The following is a 26,159-nucleotide window of genomic DNA, read 5'->3' as shown; positions in this document are numbered from 1 at the left end:
GAAATCATGCTTTTATAGCTAAACTAAAAAATAATTCTTAATATAATAATGAAATTATTGAAGAGAGAATCGTTGTAGTGTAGTCTAGTTCTAACAGCGTGGGATGGACGACATTTTTCTTTTAAAACTTTGCGTTAAGTAATAAAAAGAGTAAGAAATTATAACAACTAATATTCATATTGCAGATTAGTAACGTTAATTTTTTCTTCAGTTATTTTATTTTTATATTATTTTCCACTTTTTAGTTTGATTAATTTTAAAGGGTAATTCTTTTCACTATAATTTATTCGACTCTCATTACACATTGGACTATTACAGTAAATGAATTGCTACGCTTTCATTCATCTTTCCTAATGAATAATGGAAAACTTAATCAAAACGTTTCTCTGTATATTGTTGATAATATAATAATAATAATAGTCATAGTAATCCTAATTATAACAATTATAAAAAACGATAAAATAAAACAGTTCGGTCGCTCAATATGTTTAATTAAATATCTTTTGCACAGAAACATCATCACGACCTTGGAAGACTTCATCTTATCCTAAAACAACTCCAAGTACATCTTCATCTTCACGTCTGGCCGAAACATCTCGTTATAAAGGTTCTCCCTATTCCAGACCATTAAAATAAAGGACCAAATTTTGATCAGGGTTCCCAATTAAATAAAAAAAGACAATTTTTTACTTCGATAATAATTTTATTGTAGGGAGATGTGTGTAATATTTTATGTGCAAGATAAATGATAATGCTTAGTTATTTAAATAAAGTTGATGTTCGTCTATTAAACATATAAATTAACAACACTTAATATGCTGATCCAACTTATAGGCGCTGGTACTTATAAATTTCTGCTTAATTCTGGGTGGCTGTATGTAGACGCTTGCTTTGTTATCTATAGTTTCGAAATTATTAAAGAAAATGAGAATCAAAAAAAGTTTTTATTGCAATTTTCACTTACTATTTATATATGATTTAAATGTTTTAAGTGCTGTTTTTACTAGTACACAACTAAAGTGAAACTGAAACGAAATTTCATAAATTATGTTGAGTAATGTTGAATTTCTTGATTGTACCCTTAATTTGTAAAACTTGAGGTGAAGTCAAAGAGAGATATTATTTTTCAAATGCAAAAAAGTCGACATTCATCTTAAAATTGTTTATTTTTCCTGTAATATTATTTTTCTGGACAGTTAAAACGTTTCTTAAAAATTAATCGTAACGTTTCTTGGTTAAAGGTTCGTTAAAAAAATTTTAAGTTAAATTACTACACTACGTTTATCCCACTTACATCACAATTATCTCTCTAATTACAACACTACCCCTGCCCGTATTTTCTTCTATTGTTTGCATGTATCTTTAACATTCCACTACTACTCTATTATGAGCTCCTACCTTCTATGATGTTTCAGAATTTGGTTGAAATTTCTGTGTCTAGTGGTAGCCACTTCTTCTGAAAACATCTTCAACGCAGTTCAACGCTACGCGAACAGATCGTATCGTTACATGCTAGGTGTGGGTTTGTTCATTCGATCACTGGATAGGAGTTGAAACAGTCTTAAAATGTTCTAGTATTTTATTTACACCGATATATACAGTATACACTGAATGTAACATTTAATAAAAATGTTGGGTCGATTATATGCATGCGTTATAGATTAGAGGTAAATTTTGAAGTCTTTCGCCTGTAAATCCAAGAGTTTACAGCCATTTTCACTTCTTCCTTGTTATTGAAGCACTTTCCGCCAAGATGGTGTAAACTCCCCTATTCATTATCGGACTTTATTATCCTTATTATCACTGATTGCTTCAGTACCATAAACTTCTGCTATCTAGTGATGACTGTCTGCATCCGACATGTTTTTCGCACTCAGAAAACGGAGAAAAGCTGAAAATATGTTTACCATCATGTATACAATTTGAACAGAATTATGTGTACAATGATTTTTTTGTTCAATTATCTCAAAGAACCTGTTATAATTTTAAGTATTAATTCTCCTGGTTATTTTCTGTGAAAGATTTTCCCAATTTATCGTTTGTCATTGTTTTCACTCAACATTTCTATTTCATTCTTAACTTTTCTTGTATACTATCGTTATCGTTACTTTTGTCTTAATTAACGTATATGGTGATACATCAAGACATATCCCTCTAGCAGATAATACCTTAGTTTTAATTTCGAATAATTCTCCATTTTCGGGTTATATTTTGTCAAGGGTGGACTGAACATATTATTTATTCATGTTCATTGCGGTACATGCAAAGGTTGACATTAGATTTATATGTTCAATTGAAAACACTGTCCGGGTCGCCTGTTTGACAATAGATATGAGCTGAAAAATTTACGAATTTATTGAAGAAATTTCCAGTTTTGTAAAATCGGTTGGGATGACTTGTTCTGATTTGAAAATTTTCTATAAAATTAGGCAAAATTGCACGAATGTAAATCAAACACAGATAGAGGTAGTGGAAAACATCTTGAGCTATGACCTTGGAAATACTAAACGGCAACGTTGCATACAATTATTAGTAAAGTAAGACGAAAAAGCATTATAAACTTGTTAAGGCCTCAATAAGTTATTATTACACTATATCTAAAACAAATATTAGTAAAAAGATAAAAATTTTATCTTCAGTTTATAATTAAAATTGGAAATCAAAATTTAAGTTAAAATTAAATTTTTGACCAATGTGAATATTTTCCGATTGACTGAATCTGAATGCAACATCCTCATCACATGATTCAGATGATTCACTAGTGTGTGTTAAAAAATACTATACGCACTAGTGTGTGAAGAATATCTTATTTATTTAATATTGTTACTCCAATACAATACATACAATCAATAAGAAAATCTCAAAATTTTTGTATAGATTTTATTATTAAATATTTTTATGGGATTAACTAAATGATATAGACTTCTACGTGATACAATCTGAACAAAACGAGTTTGTTGTTATAGGGAAAAATATTAATAATAATTAATCAAATCAAACAATTGTCATTTGATACTGAAAAGTTATATGATTGAAGTTTGAATTAAAGTAAAAAAATAACAGGCTACAAGATGAGTTTGCAATCTAAGACTTCATCGTCGACGGCTTAATTATCTGAAAATTCACTTCCGCTGTCACTACTATCCTCTTCTTCTAGATTTATTATTTAAAACGCCACGTTGTCCATTGCATGCTCTCTTTCAACTTCGTTTTGAAAGATCACATTCGCGCAAATATTTTTCCAATGTTCTATAGGCACCTCACAAAATGTTTCTCTGTTAATTTCCACACATCATCTAATTTAAAAGGTACGTACGTTGCAAGCAGCTACATCGTTCTTCACCAAAAACCATATTTTTTCTATTGGGTTTAGTGGTTGATAGGGCGGTAAATGTAACGTTAAAATGTCATGTTCTGTTTAACTTAAAAATTTCTTTCAGTAAGTTATTTCTATATTGCATCGTTTTTCCATGAAAAAATTAGAATCGCTTCTAACAGTGTATTGTGGGTATCATCCAATACCAATACACATTTTTTTTGGAGTACCGGGAATGAATTTTTCTTTTAACCACTTTACAAAATTTGTATTGTTCATGTCGTCGTGAAAGTCTACGGTTTTCACTCTCGATTTTTTATTCCCTTCACCTACAATACGTTTCTCCGAGGTAACAGAAACATCATACGTTTTGGCTACTCTTCTTCTATTCTTATAAATTGATGTACACTGTATATGATTTGTCGAGTTTGATCATGAATTATTCTATTGGAGCTACTCATGTTTCCAAATTTTTACTTAAACAAAGAATCTCAAGAACTAATAAACAAACATTTTAACATTTGAACGTGAATATGAAAATTAAAAAAAATACTCTCTCATTATCTTTTTTATTCAAATAATGTAACAACTGAAATATTGGTTAAAAATTTGATTTTCCCTGCAAAGTAGAGCTACTCGACTATATATCGAACTCTATTTTATCAAAAACTAATTCATATATTCCTTACTGTTGAGTAAATTAATCCACTGCCTACACAAAATATTCTCACAAATTATTGTGTACAAAAGTTCACTAAATGAAACTGACAATAGTAACAATATTATAGTATATTATTCACGAGTGTATAATAAAAGTTATTATTCACGAGGTGCAGTGTACTTTTACGAGCGTTAGCGAGCGGCATAAATTACCGAGTGAATAATAACTCATTATACGCGAGTAGAATAATGTACTTTATCTACGACTACTCAATATTTTTGTTACATTATTAAAAACCCTACTATTATTTTATTCTAACCAATATTTTATACAATATATTATTGTTTATTCAAACATAGTACATAGTTATATTATATACATATTATGATAATCCTATAATATGTCTAAAATAATCAACACAAAAATCTATGTATTGTTTCAAAAATATTGGGTATCTAATATTACAAGAGGATGATATTTATTTATAGTTATTAATAATCCTTTTTGCCAATTCAAAATTCAATTGCTATATTACATACTTTCGTCGACTTTTCCGGCAATAAATTTAATGAGGCAACAACAGCTTCTCTAATTTCTGGTAGTATTAAAGAAAACTCAGTTTCATTTTCTATATCCATTTTCAGTTGGTTTTTAACATAAAATATTACAACACTAAAAAATCTAAGGACACAATAATGTTGAAAGGTGTGAGACAATTTTATATTGTTTCAAAAGGTACCTACTTCAATTTATAAGTTGTTTCAAAAACCATGGTACGTTAAAATACAGATATTGGGATCTCTAGCACTGGGGTACGCTATCTGGTGGCGAAATTTAATATCAGAGGTCGAACCGATAACAGCTGATTACAAGTATACAAATATTTATGTGGAAATAATTATTTTTTTAATTCTATCACTTGATTGTACATTATTTAGAGTGAAAATTAAATTAAAAAGTAAAGTGTGTTGTTGTGTATTCAATTGTAAAAGCAAAGCTTGTTCGTGATGAAACAATTATTTCCATTTTCAACCTTCCAATAAACATTTTGAGTATAGAATAAACAAATTTGGATCATTGATAGACTTATAGCTTGGATACTGCAAGAACATGTTTACATATACCACTTGAACCAGCATCATTCATGAACAACTCATTCCAATTATTCAACCTAACCTAACCTAACCTAACCTAACCAGCATCATTCATGAACAACTCATTCCAATTATTCAACCGTCTTTTCATATTTCAACTGTTATTTTATGCGGATTGTCTTTAATATGTGATGTTTGTAAATAAAAATCCAAAATACTTACAATTACAATCACTATTTGGCACTTTTACAACCAACGAGAAATTTTTATTTTTTGGTTTTGTGCAAGCAAATTTGTAAATTTCTTGTAACGTAATTTTGCTTTTATTTTTTTAAATTATAAAAAAAATTTATAAAAATATTTTTAGATAATATCCACGTTCATATTTTTAACACTATGGAAAATTTTCTGAGCCACGCCTCTGCCAGAGATCCCAATACGATAAACACATTGAATGTCGCTTATAGCTCTTTGCTATTGCTCAGTTTTTTCAAACTTCAGGTCCCGGGTGCGAATCTGGTCTAGGAGCATTTACTTTTCAATTTTTTTTCATTTGTGCAGAAAGGATCTGACAGCAGTGATTAATGGAATCATTAATCACTGCCGTGACTAATGCGATTGTTAAGATAGAGAGTAGGATCTCATTTCAAACATAAAATTGTGTTTTGCGTCAGTATGACTCATAACTCTACATTATTTCCACTACCTATACAACCTTTTTTGTAATTGTTAACCGACCAACACGATGAGACGGTTGTTGGTTAGATATTAAGAACTAAAATTTCGGTTAATTAGGTAAAAAAGTAGTTTTATTGCAAATAATGTGGTCAACCATCATTGGTTAGCCCGAAGATACATTACATAACTGTTATTTGAAATATGGGAACCCTGTATTTTTATCAAAACAAAATCATTCAAGTTTAAGATACAAAAGTCTAGTTACAAGTTTAGAACTATAATTTAAGTGAAACTTCTTCTTTATATAATAGTTTTATCATTTAAAATATACTTTCAATATCAATTATCTATTTTGTTGTTGTCTCTAATACTGTTAGATAAATAGATTTAATTTGGGGTTGAATTAAATTGCTTCAATCTCTATGAGAGATTCCTTCGATATCTACAGCTCCTTTTCCAGTTCCAGAGTTCTAATGAATTGCAGTATTGCTGTTCACCTCAAGGATGTTGGATTGTCAACCGTGCGAGTTAATTGTCTAATAGTTTTACTAAGGCCGACCGCCCACGATGCAACTGTTTTGAAACAAAGGTTGCAAACCAGTTGATCTTGCAACAGTTTTGCAATCAAAATAAAACTTTTGAGCGCGCACGGATACAACTCGTAATCAATATTAAAACAGTTGTCGCAGCAGTGAAACAATTCTTCAATGTATTCAGACTTGATGAGGAAGACGTTATTGATTATCACCATCGAGCTAACATGCTTTGAGTTTGAGAAATTTTACTGATGTTTGTTCGAAAATAAAAGACTTAAGTGGTGTTGACTCAAGTATCAATTCAAACGGCGGTAATCTACCAAAAAAATTTTAAACCTTTTTAAACATAAAAAAATTTAAAACTCTATGAATTAATAATTATCTATGACTTGGACACAGAAAAACTGCAGATCTAAGTCAAAATATCAACTCTGTTCGTAGCAACACAAGAACTATCTCAGACACATAGAATGTTTATAGCTTTTTATCGAATGTAGATAAAAAACTGTTTTTTCACTTCTCCCACAAATTTAAGGTTTAGCTCTTGATCACTCATATTGAAAAAAAAAAACAAAATAAACATTTGATAATCAAATGAAACAATATATGCAACGTAAAACTGCTACCACGGAATCATGGTCACGTACAACCGATTGTAAACTAGTTTCATTCGAGTCAAACCGTTGCAAGATCAACTGGTTTTCAACATTTGTTTCAAAACAGATTTCAGTAAATTTTCATTGGTACTCTCAACTCAGATGTGTCGGATTAAACGGGAACTCATAGCTGCTTTACTATTAGAATGAATTGGTATGGCAAATTTCTGTAGACTATCGGGGCTTTGTATTGAAAAAATCTGGGTTCTTTGAATCCTACAGCAGTACAGCAGTTTGTTTTTCTTCACAAATTGGTGCAATGGCATAACACAACAACATATAAGAATTAATTTCTCGAAATTTTATTCGTTCAAAGAAAACCAATCGCAAAATCGAATAGTTGATATTTAACTGACACTTTTATCTTTTTACTGCTGCTGAACAAGATACTAAATGTCATCTTGAAGATTTGTTCTAACTTTTGTACTGTTCAATGTCAACTAAAGTCATTTATTAGCAACTACGTTTCACAGTTATATAAATAATTTCTATTAGGATGATATCTTCTAACATGTCAAGTTACAGTGGATAATCTCTATTAAGAAACCCTCTATTTAATGATTTTTTTTCATTTTTTTCTTATTTCTCTATTTTATCACATGCAATAACAGTAATTTAACATAGAAAAATGCCTATTTAAACCAGTTACTCTTCCAACTAATGTGATTAAACAAAATAGGTTGTAGAAATTAACCTAATATCCATTTCTACAATTTTCTTAGCTTAGTCGAACCTAATCTAGTAGTTTTTCTGGTCGAAGTTTCACTTACATTAAAAACTTGGCGAGAGTCATAATGAGGTTATCAAAAGTAGAATTGTTTGAAATATCACTGGATTACAATTTCCTATTATGGGACGTAATTGATGATTAAAATTATACATTTGATGTAATTTTTAATGCTTTAGATGTGCTACAAGTAAAATTTTCCGAATACAGTGTTTCCTAGAATTAATATATAATTAGACAAATAACCTTTAAAAGTATAGTTTTGGAAGTGTTATTAAAGCTACACTCCCCCAAAAAAGCTCTAAAATACCATTTATTTTGAACACATTAGAAAATTTGCATAATTTACATCTGCTGCTCACATAGATTTCAATTTCTCATATTATGTAGTACAGTATGGTAAATACAGGAGTGAATGAGAGGCACGAAGTTGTAATGAGAAAGTATTCGGATGACAAAGAGGATAATATGCGCTTGGTGAATTAGTACGGTAAATAATCAAAGTATTAAATTCTGTACCTCAGAATAAAATATATATTCTTTCTCGGTATCCAGTAAAAACAATGAAAGTAAGTACCTACGCAGTGCTCTTCACTATCTAATAGACATAATAGAACTGACAATATTAGTCAAGTGTACGAGCTTGAGGGACCGTACTAATCCCTACTACCATTATCTAGTGATGCGCATTGACGAGCGTGGCTATTTCACATTCATTCCTGTATTTGCCAAAGTGTACATAAAATTTCATCATCATTATTCATCAAGTGAATAATTCAGAAAATGATATTATTATTTAGAAACTATTAGTAGGATATGCCCTTCTGATCTAAATAAAAGTATAGTATTTGAAACTTATTATAAGAGCTGAAGTGGTGAATAATTTGGTTATTTCAGGAAAAAACTTATTTAAATCATAAACATGAGGGGAATTTTTTTGTATCTATATAGTCTGGTGTACAGTACCTTAATGTTGGAGCATGATATATTATCATTTCAATAGATAAATACTTACATTTTCCAAAATCCCTCTCGATAGACCAACTTTTCATGATAGACAACCAAATATAGTGTGTTCATTAGGTAAGGCAAGTTCCTAATATTGTGATATTTGAAAAAATAATGGTATCAAATAAATTATTGATTTTATTTAATAAGCTGTTCAAATTTTTTCTTCTTTTGTGCTACTTATTATGAGAAGTTCCTATGGGATTAAACAATTCCTGATTATTTTATTTGATGCAATTTTAACAATATTTTATTTCTCGGTTAATCAAGATCATCCAGTTTTTTATTGTCCACGATATTTCCAAGATATCACCAGAAAAAATAGTCTAACGGCGATAAATTTGGAGAACTTCTTTTATGTAAAGCACAAGAGGGTAAACCCTATTACACTCGAGTAATTCGACTGGTACCTGTCGTATAGAGGTGCCTGTGGATATTGACTTTAAATTCCTGTAAGTTGTAGTGTTCGGAAAAGACGTATTTCGATAGCTGATTCCGCAGGCTTGACGTTCTTAGCGTCTGCAAGCGAACCCGGCGTTCATGAGCTACGTCTGCTATTCGAGTACATCTTGCATATACTGGTCTAGGTGGTATTATGTTGGAGAGCTCTTAAGAACATCACCAGAATATACTTGGGAGCCGAGTTCCAAATGTGCGAGCATTACTCCAAAGATTGACGAATCTGGGCCTTCTAGAGGATTAGAAGCTGTTGCGGTGTACAAAGCTATTTGATTTTAAAAAGGGCAGCAAGTTTTTGTGAAGTTCCTTAGCTAATTCAGCCAAGTGACTATGCCAGGACATATTGTTCGCAACCTCAACACCAAATAGGCAAATTTGCGTCCAAACAAGACCATATCCTAAGCCGCGGCGCCAGCCTTCTTTGTAAAAACAGCAGCATGTGTTTTTGCTGCATTAAACTCAATCAGATTGTTTCCACTTCAGTGTAGAATATTTTCTGATCGATATTGATGGTGGTGATCTGTTGTTGATAACGGATTTGGGTGTTAACCGAGCTCATTGGGGCGGCTGATTTTAATGATGAGGCCAATGTGCGGCGAAGCTGTAGATCGGGTTTGTAGTTTTGTCGGGTAGATCGTTGATGTACATGATAAAGAGAGTAGGTAATATTTTTGGGGGACGTCAGCTTTAACTTCAAACTTTACGGTCCTCATTTATTTAGAAGGTTGGAATACCAAACTCTGTCAAAAGCCAGTTCGATTAATCAGGATTCCCCATATTTCTCTATAGCTGCAGTCCATACGTGGGTGACTAGGCCAGGAAATCCTCGGTTGATCTATGTTTACAAAATTGATGGTCACTGATGATGAGTAGCAGACTCCAGATTTGCTGGTTAACGACTTTCACCATAACTTTGGCATTTGCTAGTACTAAAGCAATTGGACGGTAGTTGCTGGAACCGTATTTTTTCCTTTTTTGGTATGGTTTGAACCCAAACAAGTTCCCAATCTGCAGGGAAGAGACCTCTTTTATATGATAGAGAAAAGAGTTTTCATACCGGACTTGTTAGTTCAGTTGCACATTTCAGAAATACGATTGGTGGTATTCCATCTATGCCAGCGGCTTTATTGATTTCTGTCATCAAAGAACTAACTCCAGGCAGGCTGGATGGTAGTTTTCCGTGTAAATAAAATGAAGAGTTTGGAGCAAATATGCGACCCAACAAGTTGTTTTCTTATGTGCGGTCACTGCGATTGACGCATGTTCTCCAGTCAGTGGTGGAATTTTTACTTTTTTACTTGGATTATTGCTTTTGTTACTGACCAGAAAGATCTTGAGCGATTTTGAAGTTAGTTTTTCACTCTCTCATTAGATCATTGCTTGCAGGCATTTGTGGTTTGCTTGTAGGTATTTTTCGAGAGTGTCATTTGCGATAAAAGTTATTTGTTGTTGTTGTTTACTGTTCTAATGCAGTTTTTATCAAATCATGGATTTTTGTCTGCAAGCCACTTGAAGGAGTAGGAATGTAGGCTTCCATACCTACCAAGATTAATTAACGAAATCGTTTGCACACACTAAAGTGTCATTGTAGTTGAAGCAAACAAGAAAATTTTTTAGATGCTTCCATTTGGCCGATCTATAATGCCAAACTTTGCATTTCTAGTTCATACGTTGCTGAAATAAATTTGTGAACTGATGTTCCGAGCGGTGCATGTACAGTTGTACAGACCAGGGTCTGCTGTTAGAAACAGGTCTAAGAGATTAGCAACATCGTGTAGAATCTTCATTTTGCCCCTGATCGTTATTTCTGTTGGCTGACGTGGTGAACATTAAGGTCAGCAGCGTTTGGATGGTTTGATTGCAGGTAATTGATTTTATCGCTATGGTTTGAAAACAACTTCCTTAAGCGGGTATCGCTAGCTGCTCTGTACAGGAAGCGAAATAATTCTGTTGTTCATTGAGTCGTTGTTTTGAACCACATAACATCGAATTTTGAAGGTTCAAGATTCTCTTTCCGCTAGCAAGATGTCACGGCGAATCCAAAGTTATACCTAAATCGAGTAAATAAGTCGTATCCAGGATATTCTAGGTGAACATTGGATGTTGCTTGTTTCTGCTAAAGCTAGAATATGAGTTTTCTTCTATTGTTGGTGTACACTATTTATATTAGTGTTAATACCTCGTATAATGTAGAAATATCGATATTTTTGCCCGATAGACACTCCAGACCAGCCTCCACCATGAGGTCTGAATAGGAGGCTTTTTCAACTCCGGAGAATTTTGGTCTAGAAAGTGTCATCACGCTGTTTTGTTTCTTTTTTTGTCCTACTCTGGAAACCGGACGCATTGGCACAGCGACGAAACCTGCTATCCCAATTCCCGTCGCCCAGAGCAGGACAGGTACTGTGCTTTCTCAACAAATCTAAAAACTTTGGTCCGTTCGAATTGCCTTTTACCAAGAATGTTGTAATAACAATGGTGCGGATATTACCTATCCAAATAATAAGCTTTGTTTTCTGTCTTCTCGCATCTAGGTTTAGTTCCACTACAATATCTACCATCGTGGCAATTAACTGTACCAGTTAACATAAACGTGTCTTTATCGGAAAATGCTATTAAAATGACGGTCTGTATCTATCTTTCTTTTATGGTTTGACAAAATTCCATTCTGCGGTCATGATCATTTTCAAATACTTCTTGTACTAGGGTTTCTTTGTAAGGCAGAGACTTACACTCTTTAGTAATATTGCAGGCAGATCCTACTATTAGATCATGTTGTAATACAGCATTTTTTTCGTTAGTTACGTTCTGGAGTCTTGTAGAACAATTCCTTCGAAAAATTGCATCTACCTACCAACTACAGCCGTATCATATTCTTCCATATTCGATAAATATAGTTAACTTTTAAAAATACTTAATTATACGATAAATACTTTTCATTAATAAAAAAAAATAAATTTCGTTTCTGAAACACATAAAAGGCAAAAAATAAATAATTTTTCAATAATTTTAATTCCTAACTGTAAAAATATTAAAATTTAAAAATATGGTATCGTAACGGTTGTATTTGTGATTTAAAATAATATAATATTATGAAAAAATATAAATAAAAAGTTAAAAAAATGTGTTAGTTGGTTATTTTGGAGTAACGATGCGTCCAGTAAATTTCCAATCGATTATTTAAAAATACTTTTATTTATAAATTTAACAGAAATCAAAATATTAATAATAAAAATAAGTTTTTAACTTAAGCACACTGTATGCTAGGCAGGAATAAAACTTGCAGCTAGGACTATGTATTGGATATTTTCTAAGATAAATTCACACTTGAACTAATGATGAAAGAAGTAAACCAGAAGACAATAATAAGTTCATTTAATTGAAAACCTGGAATTATGTTGTCCACAACAATCGATTAAGTACTTAGGATTAGTACTCTCCTACTGAAAATGGATCTTTTAGGAGTTTGCTCATTTTAAAAACATTCTATTTATTATTATGGTACTAATTAGTATTAGGTAGAAGTTGATAAATTCATGAAAATTGAGTAGTTTAGAAGAAGTTTATCAAAGGCACATTCAAGCCGAGATGTTTGTTCATATGATATCAGTTTATGGAAAAATAGCTAAGGTTTGTTTGAAAATGCATGGTAGGACAGTTTTTATGACAATGGTCTATATACAGGATTATATATATATATATATATATATATATATATATATATATTTGTTGTATGTATTGAACAAAAAATAAATTAGTTGAACACAAACTATCATTATTAAGTATTCCCATTTATTTTCATAAAGTGTTACACTAGATATCAGGCCAGGACATTTCCTCATAATTCACTAATTATTATACATGCAGACAACCAAATTTATATCGAATCACTCCTTATTACTAAAAAATCTTTTTCGTTTCATATTTCGTATAAACAAGGTTTTATATACGTAAATAAATAATTCGTTTTCTCCCAATAAGGAGTTATGGTGATGAATGAAAATTGGTTCAATTGTTTCTATTAAGCATCTAAAGTTTGTTTGTTTGAACACATATTAGTTTAGTAAGATTCACAGTTATAAAATGACTTTAACTTCATGTTCTCAATTTCATCTACACTATAATTTTAAAATTTTTGTGAATGTTGTTTACATAATTACGATATCTTTGTTTTGAGTAATTCCTCTTTCCTTGGTAATTAGCCAATCAAAGAATTCTTTTTATTTCCATTTAACATTAAATACCCGTTCACTTAATCTCGAATGGTAACCGGCATTTAACATAATTATTAAAGAATAATTACACTATACCAACACTCAAAATTACAGGTTCTGATGCGCGTTTCGATAACCAAGTTATCGTCTTCAGAAACTGAGTAAACTAAAATTTGACCTACCTATGTCGAGTAAATTTTCCTATCAATGAACTTTTCTCTGTGGGAAATAATTATTTCTCAGTAATACCCGATTTTTCTGTCCGTATTTGAAAGTTGCTCTTTAAACCGGACAGTAACAAACCTCTTAGTTTGCCCAATATACCTCTTGTCACAATCAGTAGGGCTAATTTAGTAAATACCACTCTTTTCCAAATTTTTATCCTTGATATTACCGAAAAATTATTTGCTTGCATTGTTGGATTTATAAATTAATTTTAAATCAGCTCTGTCGAAGATGTTTACTAACTTTTGTAAACCAGAGCAAATTTCTCTAGTTTTCCATTTTGATTTTAGAAGAAGGTGGTTTCACAAAGAAATTTACTTAACTTGTAACGGTTAATCAACCAATCATAAGCGTTAACTTCATCCACATCTTCAATAAAAGTGCTCTCCCTATTATGTATTTCAATGTTAAGTGGAGAATGATTAAATGATGTACCAGGAAATTACTATTATAATTACTAATGTATTTAAAAATTGTAATTGTCCATATTCAATTTCATAAGGGAATTTTATTGATGAACATTTTTAATGAAGTTTTAAGATCAAATCTACCTATTAGAGTGATTCATTTCCGAAAAAAAATATCACCAAGTTTGAGCTGTTAATATTGATTTCAAGTACTTACAATTATACAAACTCGTAAATTTTGCCATGTACATTTTTTTTCAAATTTCTAATACTCACTTTTTACAATAATGCAAATCTGTTTGATGGACCTCGAGGGGCATTTTATGCTCTTCGAGTTTTTTTTTGTTCACCAATAGAAGAAATTTTTTTTCAAAAACTATACTTTAACGACTCATTGGTGAACCACTGCGAGTTACACAAAAAAACTCTAAAGTGATTTCGAAGAGCATAAAATTGCCCACAAGGTCCATCAAACTGATTTGCATTATTGAAAACAGTGATTATTAGAAATTAGAAAAAAAATATTTTATATTTAAACTGTAAAGTACTTAAAATTGATATTAAGAGCCCAAACTTGAGCGAATATATCGTCTACATACCTGTACAATACCTTGGAAAAATACTGAAACTCTTGACTAATCTGTGACATGAATAGTTTGGCCATTGCCGATAGATGTTCCTTCGTGTTTGTAAAAGTTAGTTTTGTACTGGAAATACTAAATTTGGAAACGATTGGTTTTTATGAAATTATTGCGACAAGAGGGTTTTGTGCAAACAACGAGGTATGTGAACGTCCCATTTAAAAAGCGCCTAGCTAAAATTAGGAGAGTATCTGAAGATTTTAAATTGGTTATCGTAACGTGTGTGAAACAGTCTAATCATGTGTGTTCTTGTGGTAGTGCAGAGTACACAGAATTTATGTCGATTCGAGAAAATCCAACTTAGGTATTGCAGAATTGGTTGGTAATAAATTAACAATTTGACTAATATATCCTCAAAAAATATTTGAAGGCATTCCTTTATAGGAGTCTGTCGTAGAATTTGAAATTCTTACAAGACCATATTAATCCTTTATCTCCTCCAATAATTATGATAAAGTGGTGACCTTTTTATTATAAGCCAGTACATTAACCTTCTATAAATATCCGGCGTGATTTATAAGCGGTTTACTTACCAAACTTTGTTTATAAAATGTATTACCTTTATTCATGTTTTATATAAGTCAGAAATTTTTTTGTCTTCTCATTTAAATTTTATAATCTTCATTGAATATTGCTTCATCCAATAAATAATGTTATCCTTATCTGTAGACACAGATTTTTTATCGTTATCCTCTTAAACGGAGTCTAGTTAATGTAAAGCTTTCTACAGTCTTTATCTTTTAATGTGTGACATAATGTGGAGACAAAAAATTCGTACAACTGTTTATTTTAATTTAATTATTTGGACTTTACTCTATGAAAAAACTTACTACACTGTAATTACATACATTTTATGTAACTAATTTTTGTTTTTAAATGTTGCATTAAATTATGAAATACTGAATTTGGCGTTTGGCGGACTTTGCTCAAAACTCTTTTTTTTTTAATTCTTTATGGTCAAAACACAAAATTTCTTTTAGGATTTCTTCTTAATGCACTGCATTAATCGAGATCTAACACACTCTCTTTCATATATTTTTGCGGTTACAGAATGTTCCGAAAAACAAATGTATGCTTGATAAGGACCACGAGAAGATATCGCCAACCTTGGCAAAATTTTTTTTGTGTCTCTTATACATTTCTGAATTCAGCTCTTTGTCTTTCTGGTAATAATAACCCTTATTATTCGCCGTTTCACTCCCGTCAAAAGTAAAATATGACTTGTCGTCGATAATGATTTCCAAACCTTTAGCGGGTGAAAACTGTTTGTGTCTGAGGCTTCAAGTTTTAATTTTTAATCCATTTGTTGCTTCTTAGAATATTGAGACGCCGATTTCCTTCACATTTGAACTACATTCCGTTCTTTTAGAATGTTGCTTACATATTTCTGATCGATTTTGAATTTTCTGCCCGATCTTTGCAAACTGAATCCTAGTTTTAAGCCGCTTCAACCAAAGCTTCTCTCTACTTTTTTGGCATTTTTTCTTATTTTCTGTCCGATCCTGCCTTTTTTTCAATCTACATATATACCTGTATCAGCACGCTGACAGATATTGTAACTTCTTACAAGGTGGTTAACTGTAAACGATTTCTTCAGATTTTGGCAATTATTTTGCATCGTTCGTTTTCTTCTAGATTTTCCATACTTGAAACTAATTTAACAGAGATGTAATTTTTTTACTTGAAATATTTACTTGCTAAGCTTTTAAAAATGTGCGGATTTTTTGCCCCACATCTTTAGTTTTGTCTCTATTAATATCTACTAAAAGTTTATTTAACATAGGAATCTTTTTTTGTGAATCCATGCACTTTTATTCGGATGAGTTGTCTACCTTTTTCTGAATAGACTTTCTCCCATTTGAAACTTAACTTAAATAATTTACAATCAGCTTCATTCTTCCTGCAGATTAGAAATGGTAATATTTTAGATAAACAAAAGGTAGTTCGAGTACATAATAAAACTCGTGACGGATTTATTGAGAGTATTACCTGGAATTTAGGACCTAATCCACTTTATAAAGTTGGAAAATCGAAAAATTAAAACCTAGAATTTCTAAATCCTTTAGGTTATATTAAGTTACCTAAATTCATAATTTTATAAATAATACAGATATTTTAAAAACCGACCGAGGAGAATATTTTTTATTGGACAATGATATAACGAATAACATAATTACATTTGGATCTGGAATAAATTTAAATTGTATATTTTACATGGATGGCACTTTAAAATACTGTCCAAAGTCCTTTTCCCAGTTGTTCACCATACATGGCGTTTACAATGAACATTATATTCCGTTGATCTTTAGCCTTTTAACGAATAAACATTCAACAACTTACTTAATTAAAATCCCGAGCTGCATAATCTTCCGTCACGAGTTGTCTAATCTTCATGACAACCACGATTATGAGTTTCACATTTAACAGAAGTTAGAATTTTACGGCGGGTATTAAAATCACGCCCAATTAAAGGCTACTGAAATTGATCTTGAATTCTACATATTTTCTGTATAGAATACCTAATTTTTTATTAAGATAGCAAAAAAACAAATAATGTTAAACATTTTAGAAAGTTTCTGTCGCTGATTTATGTTTTATAGGATCATAAAAATTGAACTATCATAATTCATTTTCAAATAAACGACAAGACAGACAAACATTGATGGATTACTTATTCTCTTTTTGTTTATTTTTTACACTTTAACAAGCGTACTTTGAAAAGAAAATTCTATTTCTAGAAGATGTGTTCTTTTTGGCGGAGTGTTTGTCTTAACACTCTCAAAACGTGAATTTTAAAACTATAATAAATTAACTTCTAAGTGTTTGAATATTAACTATTGTGAATTAATCAGTTGTATTACTGTAATTCTAAGTTACCCAGTATATAAATTTATTAAACTAACACTGTCGTAATTAAACTTAATATAATAATGTATTACAAATAAATAGATTTTGAAATTAGCGTAATCGTATAAAAATCTGTACTATAAAATTTCGTCGTGATGTAAATCTAAGTTCTATTCGAATAATTATCCTTAAAATGAAGTATTAACATAGAATATGGAATAACCGCTTCTGTGTATTAAAGACTATTACTGTGCATTTAAAAATGATGTATTTAAATCGTAATAAAAACTTTAATCAATAATTCTCAATTTTTTCCCATGTAATACATTTTTAAATAATTACAGTGAGCGTGGTAAATAAAGGTAAAGTATACTAAAAAGTTTAAAATTGTAGTAATTAGTGCATGATAGTTACGCATAAATCGGTAATAAATTTACTAATTTTTCGTGGAAATTTGACAACAATATAATAAAAATTTTATTTAAATCCGCGTAAAAATTTTATATCAAAACCTAGTACGGGCAACTTAAAACCTCAATTGAAATTAATAAATAGTCTAGACATTGTGAAAAAAAGTCATCTTTTATTCTATTTATTAACGATGTTTTTCTGTACAGTATTCTTGAAAACATAATATTGAAATTTCCATAAGCAAGATTTTTAAAAACTTAAATGACTGAAAGAAACGTACGATGTCGGTTTGACGGAAAAGTGAATTTTCAGAGATACTTTTGCTACAGTGAATATATCGTTTCTGATGTTTCATTTCATATAAGTAATTATATAAAACTGTTTTCGCTGTTGGGTGGATGTGTAATCCCCAGTGTTAACTAAATATTATTTTCTTCTCGGTAAAAAGATCTAAGAAACCGTGAAAAAATTAAAAAAATATTATTCCAAAGTGCTGTATTCCAGGAAATGATTTGTAAGTGGCTCTCTGTTTTTAGAAGTATAGTCCAGTAAATAAAGGTTGGTGGTTAAAATTCATTAAGTGGAGCCAACCCTGTTGAAAGTTCACTTAAGTTCTAATTGGTATATCCTGACTGGTACTTGAAAATTCAAACAAGCTCTGGTAGAAACACGGCGGCAGAGAATTTTTGTTTTAATACAAAAATTAATATCAAATCTTTATCTACAAAAGCACTCAGAAAATATGGTAGTTTTTTATGAAATTTCAGTTCGTTGAGCCTCATGTTTTTGACATATTGTGGATGACATTGCCACGTTCTCTTCCTTGCGAAATATATTGTGTCTATAAATGAGAAATCCCGGTAATGGTCAATTTCGTAAAAAGTATCAAGGTTGCAAACGTGACTTTTCTTGGGGAAATTATTTTATTAGCATGAGAAATTTGAAGATATAAGTTGTACGTATAAATGAAAAGCTTTTTGTTTTGAACAAGCTATAAGAGTAAAATAAACGAAGACTAAGAGCAAGTTATCATTAGCCTAGAAAAAGTGCTAAGATGAGGTAAAAAAGGAAAGTGCTATGAAAAAGGGACACTATAAGTTTTTCTGTGGTTACCACTATAAACATATTTAATATAGCGAATTTTTTGAAAGCTCCCATAAAAACAAAAAAAAGTGATTTCATATTTGAGTTTAAAAAAAACTCCGAAACAACCTTTCTTAGCTAATTTAACACTCTTGAAGGACCTATTATACAAAAGCATCCGCGGAAATGACAATTCTTAAAAAAATAATGGACAAATTTGTCGGAAAAAATTTGAAAAAAAGATGGGCTCTTTCGGAATAATCAAAATAGGGCTCTATATGATAGCTATTTATCGTCCGTTTCAAATATATTCATAAAAAAATATCAATTTTGACACAAGTTAACGACACCAGCAACGAGATAATGCAGGGAAAATGCTTTTCAGGAGCCAGAGTAGGCATCTCGAAAACTATCGAGTTTTTGACAAAAATGTTGTGAACTGTTCTTGTAGATAAAAAACTGATCTTCATTTCTTACCTTGATGAAAATTGCCAAATTTTCAAAGAATTGGCAGAAAATGAATTTTTGGAATATTGGGGCAAATTTTCCAGGAATCTTTCTGCCAGAATTTTTTCGAACTACTAATTGCTCAAGTCAGAATCTAAGGATTAAGACTTACATATGAACATTACGGAGTTTTTCCAATGCTGCACCCTTTGGTTACTGGTCTAGTATCCACATAAGCACGGATGATATTGAAAATCTGGGATCATTATTTCTTCCGAAAGATTAATGAAATAGTTGAAAATTGAACGGACTTTCGAGTTAAAAGATTCACTATTCCGTCAAATCATCCTCGTATGACAAAGACTTTTAATTAATCACGTGAAACTTAGCGTGGGCTAATTCAACAATTAGCCCTATTTCTGTGACAGAATAATATAAGCAGAAATCTTACAATGAGTGTCCATGAAATTATATATTTATGTTTACATCTTTGTATAGTATATTGTATGTTTTATCATTTTTTAATTGTAACGATCTTTTATAATGATTTACGGTGACCTTTATGTTAAGTAGACACACTAAACTGTATTATTATATTTGCATGCATTTTTGTTTTCAGTATTAGCTTCTCCGTTTTGAGTTATTTGCTGATTTTTCCTTTAGTAAGTGTAAGTTTATAACGTGCGAAGTTTACCGTTTTTCTATACCCTGTTTTTAAACTAGAAGGTTTATTTTTGAAAACTTGCATAACACCACTAGAAATCATTAAAAAATTTACTAAATTGGAAGCGATAGTGAAATTATACAGTCTGGAAATAAGGCATCACAAACTAAAAAATGAATCTAATAAACACCCGGTAAAATAGCGAATTCATATTTTTGAAAACGGAAAAAATACAACGAATTGAAAAATTAAATCTATAATGAATATCAAAGTCGGTGACTACATTTGTAAGAAGGTTAATAACAGGTGGCATATGAAGTTGTGATAACTTTTGTATTTATTAGTGAAACAAATTTTAAAACCATGATAAGATCTGAGTCGATTCTGATCAAATGTGAACAATTCATAATGAAGGAACCACAATCGACGGAATTTGCGTTATTAATAGAGCAGAACTTGTTTGTTTTTCGAAAATTGAGCTGTATGGAAAATGGAGATTAGGTACCTATATAGAAAAGGAAATTTCCAAATGGTATGGAAAAGGGCCTATTTTTCAATACACAACCTATTATAGTTAATTTTCATTCTAAAAATAGTAATTTCAATACTTATAAATCAGATTTGTATCAAAATAGTTTAATCATTGAAAGTACTATTTGCATTATTTTCTATTAAACATTATTTGTAACAAATGAACATTCCACAGTATATTAGAACTATTAATTACATTGTTTATATATATATATATATATATATATATATATATATATATATATATATATTCACTGAGAATTTGCTAGAATTCACTAGAAGAAACGATTATCGGTCCTATATGATCATCCACAATCGTAGGCTTCCATTAGAAGATCCTTGACATATTTTAGTGGTATTTTTGGCTGCCACTTCCTTTTTTACTTGAGCCCAAATCAATTTTATAGGGTTCAATTCACAATTATATGGTAGGTGGCAGCCTAAGTATAATTTTTTTATTTTGTTTTGCCATTTTATCGATAACATATTAATTAAACTTATTTCTATGTTGTTTTATAATATATATAAGTTCAGATATAATCATATTCATATCAAATTGAATATACTTAGATTGTAAGCATTTTTGTATATCTTTTTTCGTTGTACGATACGACTGTGGTAAGATGCATTGTCCATTACAATTACCGCATCATCTGGCAATTTTTGTAGAAATTCGGTAAACCAGTTTTCCATAACCAATCCATTCATATCCTTATGAATATCAGCAATGCATCTTCAACTTCCAATCCATGCTCAGATCCCGCATGAAGTATTATCAAACGTTTGCCTTTTCTAGATGGATTTTTCAAACCTGTAGACAATCTTGAGAAAACATCTATTTTGTTATTTGTATGATCTTTATTTAGCCAGGTTTCGTCAAAGTTATAAATGGGTCTTTGTTCTCACCTATACCGTTTGATGGATCTAACTTAATTTCTTCTACCTCTTACAATATCGTTCCTTTCTATTGAAGTATTCTTCCTATTACCTTTTAAGTATCTAAAAAAATATAATTTTCTTAGTACATACAGTGAAAGAAATAAAGAAGCTTTCAATTCATATAAAAATTAGTATAAGTTGTGGTTTACATAAAATTGATTTATGTCATATCTTCATATAATGATAAACGAGAAATTTGTGGTAAATCTGGGCATTTTTTATTCCATTTAAAATTTTTTAAAGTTGGTATTTTATTTTTTTTTATTTTTAACTAAGAAAAGTATGAACAATGCGTCGTCAAATTATATTTTTTTTTGTATCGTCCTCGACTTCCACGATGGTTAGAACAGCCAATTTTTCCAGTGTTTATATATTCCTTAATATTTTGAAACATAGATGATCTAACAACCCCTGAAAGATGAAATTTGTATCCGTTTATTTCATACAAAACTGCTATTTTCCATAACTTAACCACTTTATTTACAATTTTAAACAAAATGGCATTCACCTTCGTCTCTGGTTCATCATATGAGATTTGTTTATTCGCTTCTTTGTAGACGTGGTAGTGACCTAAAATTACAGAGCTCTTTTTTATATACTAGTACTTGGAGTATTATAATCGTCCATTTTCAAATTAATCGTGACAAAAACTGTTTTTAAATTTCAATTAAACAATAACAAAAACGCAAGAAAGAACAAAATATACACTATTTGATTACAATTTATACTATTGTCAATTATAATATATGTCAAAAGTTCTGTTTAAAACCGGCTGCGATTTGACCAATCAGGAATCTACAGAATTGCCAACTTAAATTCAAAACGATCCTCCTAGTTTAAAAATAGGGTATGCATTCGCTGGAAGAATAACTATCTTGTTTATAGCGGGGTTTCAACGTTTTATAATACTAATTACATTAAACTTACAGTTAAAAATGAAAATACAGCATCTGGAACAATCCTACATTAATGCCAAAATACAATATAAGGTTTCTTCACAAAAGTTGATAGTATCTCTCGAGTAATTGTTACCACAGCAGCTTTAATTATGTTTTATAATTCGGTAAGAACAGCTAGTTGTGAGGGACGTACAAACTATCCTTAAATCCCCCGAAGTATCAATATCAAAAAGAAGTAAGAGTTTCATTACTTCAGGAATAATTTTCCACAGGAATATGGCACAAAAAACAATCAATTTAGGAGAATATCTTTGCACGGAAGGATTATTTAAGCATTAGATCTTCACATGTCCTCTAAAGTGAAAGGTATCTCTAAAGATGACATGATCCAAAGAATCTTCAGCGAAGTTTGCACCGAAACAATGAACTCCAGAGCGTGTAACAGCTGCAAACTGTAAGGGCTTAGTTGTAAGCGTCTTTGTAAAATTGTCCAAGTTATAAGAATTGTTAATTCACGACCAGCTTTCTGAATGGCAATGGAAACATTGCGTGTGCATGCTCACTGGTGTCAACAAAAGAAACTGAGCTCCTTATTCGTTGGTCGTGTCCTTTATAACTATAATCTTAATAAAATCCCGCGAATTCATTTTGTAACGTGCGGAATAACTAATGCTACTGGAAATGAAAGCATTCACAATCTATAATAATATTAATTCCATTGACAGTGACAGTGAGTGATTCACAAATATTCTATTCACAATTTTCTATTTTAAAAGTGCAAAATAATGTTTACAGTAGCTTCTGCTTCTCAATATTTCACTTTATTCCAATAAATAGTCCCGAAAATCCTGACAAATTTGGGTATCTTTATCTGTTTTATTCAACATTTAATCTTTATAGATTCGTTTTGATTCAACTCGTAATTCTACCTTAAAATGCCAGTGCTTATTATAAAAAACGATTTCAGTTTGCTTGTTTTTTTCTTTGGTTGCTTTGTGTTAAAATCTATGTAAGTATTAATGAAAACGAAAACAACGTAGTTTTATTGTTTTGAAATAGTTTTCTAAATTATTTGTTTGTGTTTTTCGAAACGCGTGCGCCATTATATATAAAAAAATTTGCAATGAAAAATCTACCATTGATCTCAACGCAGCCGATGATGATGTTGAAAAAGTACATTTTGAACTACGTTTTCCTTTAAAATTTTTATAGCCTTCTTTTTTCAAAATCCCTTCAATTTTCACCAGGTTTCCAGTCGCCTTTCCACCAAAACATCCTTAACCCATCGAGTCCTTTGACGTATTTTACTGTCGGGATTACACATGGATCTAAAATCCGTTTTCCCTTTGATCTGCGAACAAATCTTAGACTTTAAAATCTCAAATTTTGGCTCATTACTCCATAAAACTCTCTCCCACTTTTTATACGACCAATTTTCATGTTCTTTAGCCCACTGCAACCTCTTTAATTTGACGTCTTGAAAGAGGTTTCTTTACTGCCACCTTTCCAAAAAGGCCAGCTTCTCTCGATCTCCTTTTTCCATATAATTACTCTAAGGCAGATTCCTTGATTGATTGATTCGAGCTGCTTTCTCTTGCAATTAATGCACGAGTTTCCACCTATACTTTCTTAAAAGTCTGAATTTGCGTCTTTTTCATAAAAATATAGATCGCACCACGTTCTCGTGTCTTACAAAGCTAACTGGGAATAAACTGCATTCATTAACACCAAAGAAATAATTAAAATTTAAAAATTAATAAACCAATTCACTGGTATTTGCAAATTTTCACTTATCGAAAAAATATAAACAAGTGTTCGTATAAAGTGAATAAATAACACACACTATTATTTTTAGTTTCGACTTTCGCTTGAAAATATAAAAGAGAAATTTCTTGAAGTGTATTATTTTAAAATTTTATCAATGGATTATAGGGTGGGCAGAAACTTATGACGCTAGTGTAGGTATAAAAATGTGAAAGCAACCAATAACGTGATGAAGCTTAAACTATTAAAAAATGGTTGTAATGTGTGAAAAAATCGTGTACGGTGAATAAACATCATAGAGTGTGAGCTTTTTAAATTTTATCTCACTGCTCCCGAATTCGCTGTTTACATCAAACGCCCACACTTTATGATACTACTACATTCATACTACAATTTAATTATTTTTTCACACATTACAACTATTTTTGAATAATTTTAACTTCATCACATTCTACGTTCGTAGCTATGTCAATTATTTTAACTTCACTCAAGAGCGGATATTTCTGATAATGATTAGAAAGTAATAGTTCTTATATGATCAACTTTCTTTTACATTTCTCTACCTTTATATTTGCAATATATTTTTTCAATTTTATCATAATCAGCATTTGTTATTAAATTAAAAATCTATTGTACAAGGATTTACGCGGAAATTTTATTATTTTTCATATGGTTTTAAAAAAAAATTTATTCACGGAATATCAGTTATTTTCATCTAAATTATAAGGGGACAATCGACACACAAGGACACTGTTAACATAACGTTCACTTAATCAAGTTTTCATTGTTGATTTAACATTACCCAAGTTAGTTAGATTTGGGTTTCGAGTATGCAAGTGACCACGGCCAATCCAGGTCGAAGCACCCCGCACCAACCTAACCTTAGCATTATCCTAACTGATGTTAAAATTGGTCTTTTTATTTTTATCATTATTATAAAACACTTTAGCGATCTTCGTATTCGTTTATTTCAAACTTTCTCGGCTATTTGGAATTACTATGGTTGAACTCATATAAAAGTTAATATTCCATATGTAATACCAAAACCAAGTGGTTTGTGAAAGGGATATTTGACATTTATTATAACTTTTAGTTTTTGTATAATATTACTCTTTTACTTTTTAATAATTATTAGAATTAGAAATGTATATAAGTTTTTATTTTAATTGTAGATTACCATCGCAGGGAACACTTTAATCCAATATGGCAGAATAAACCAAAGACTCCAAAACAATCAAATTGGTATTCATCGCCATCAAAAAAAGTTGGCTAGTAAAATGGGATATTGCAGATAATGCTATATTGAAACAAACTTATCTCTATCTACCAATTGGGTGAAGGATGTCACTGACCAGGATTGCCAATTAAGATGGCACAAAAGTATCGTATATTTTGTTGACGTACGGTTGTACTGGTCTACGACTATACTAAAGAATAATCTAGAAGATAATCTCTGTAATTTTATTACTTATATTTTTTTACAATAAATAATCTAACATCTAATTTGATATTTGAAGTAAATAAGAATAACCGATCCCCGTAAATGAAGCCATCAAAGACATCTATTGATTAAATTTTACTTGGAGATCACCACCAACTCTTTCCTAAATAGCACAAACACATACCTACTATATTCTAGGAACATACATGGCGTGCATTTGACATATATCTAGAATATACTTGAGTAGAATAGGTATATTTGGAATAAACCAGGAAAATACTAAAATGGCCATGGTGTCGGTATATATATCTCATATCTCCCCTCCATTACATGCATATACATACGACATTCCATATAAGGTCTGTCTTTCATAATTTGAGAACTGGAAAAATTACAGGATTCTCCAGGTTTCCAAATGTATTACCCACTCCCACAAACATGTCGCCATTTTTACTGATTCTCTTTCTTTCCTTCAGTAAATTAAAACCGATTAAACTGATTACGAAATAGT

At 30.7% G+C, this 26,159-nt stretch overlaps 1 protein-coding gene across 2 annotated transcripts in view; it reads left to right on the top strand.

Moving 5' to 3' along the window:
- Positions 1-25,710, top strand: part of LOC130896684 (KH domain-containing, RNA-binding, signal transduction-associated protein 2-like) — a 38,050-nt gene extending 12,340 nt beyond the window's left edge. Inside the window, exon 6 of one of the 2 annotated variants that reach the window (XM_057804942.1) lies at positions 25,380-25,710. In XM_057804942.1, the coding sequence (XP_057660925.1) occupies positions 25,380-25,480 (101 nt within the window). In that variant the 3' untranslated portion in view covers positions 25,481-25,710. Of the gene's footprint in view, positions 1-511; positions 926-25,379 lie in introns of those variants that run through there. The other variant, XM_057804941.1, reaches the window with a different exon arrangement.
- The last annotated feature ends 449 nt before the right edge of the window (positions 25,711-26,159 follow it).

Source organism: Diorhabda carinulata, chromosome 7, assembly GCF_026250575.1.
Source record: "Diorhabda carinulata isolate Delta chromosome 7, icDioCari1.1, whole genome shotgun sequence".
NCBI lineage: Eukaryota > Metazoa > Arthropoda > Insecta > Coleoptera > Chrysomelidae > Diorhabda > Diorhabda carinulata.
This window is presented reverse-complemented; position numbering and strand designations above follow the sequence as displayed.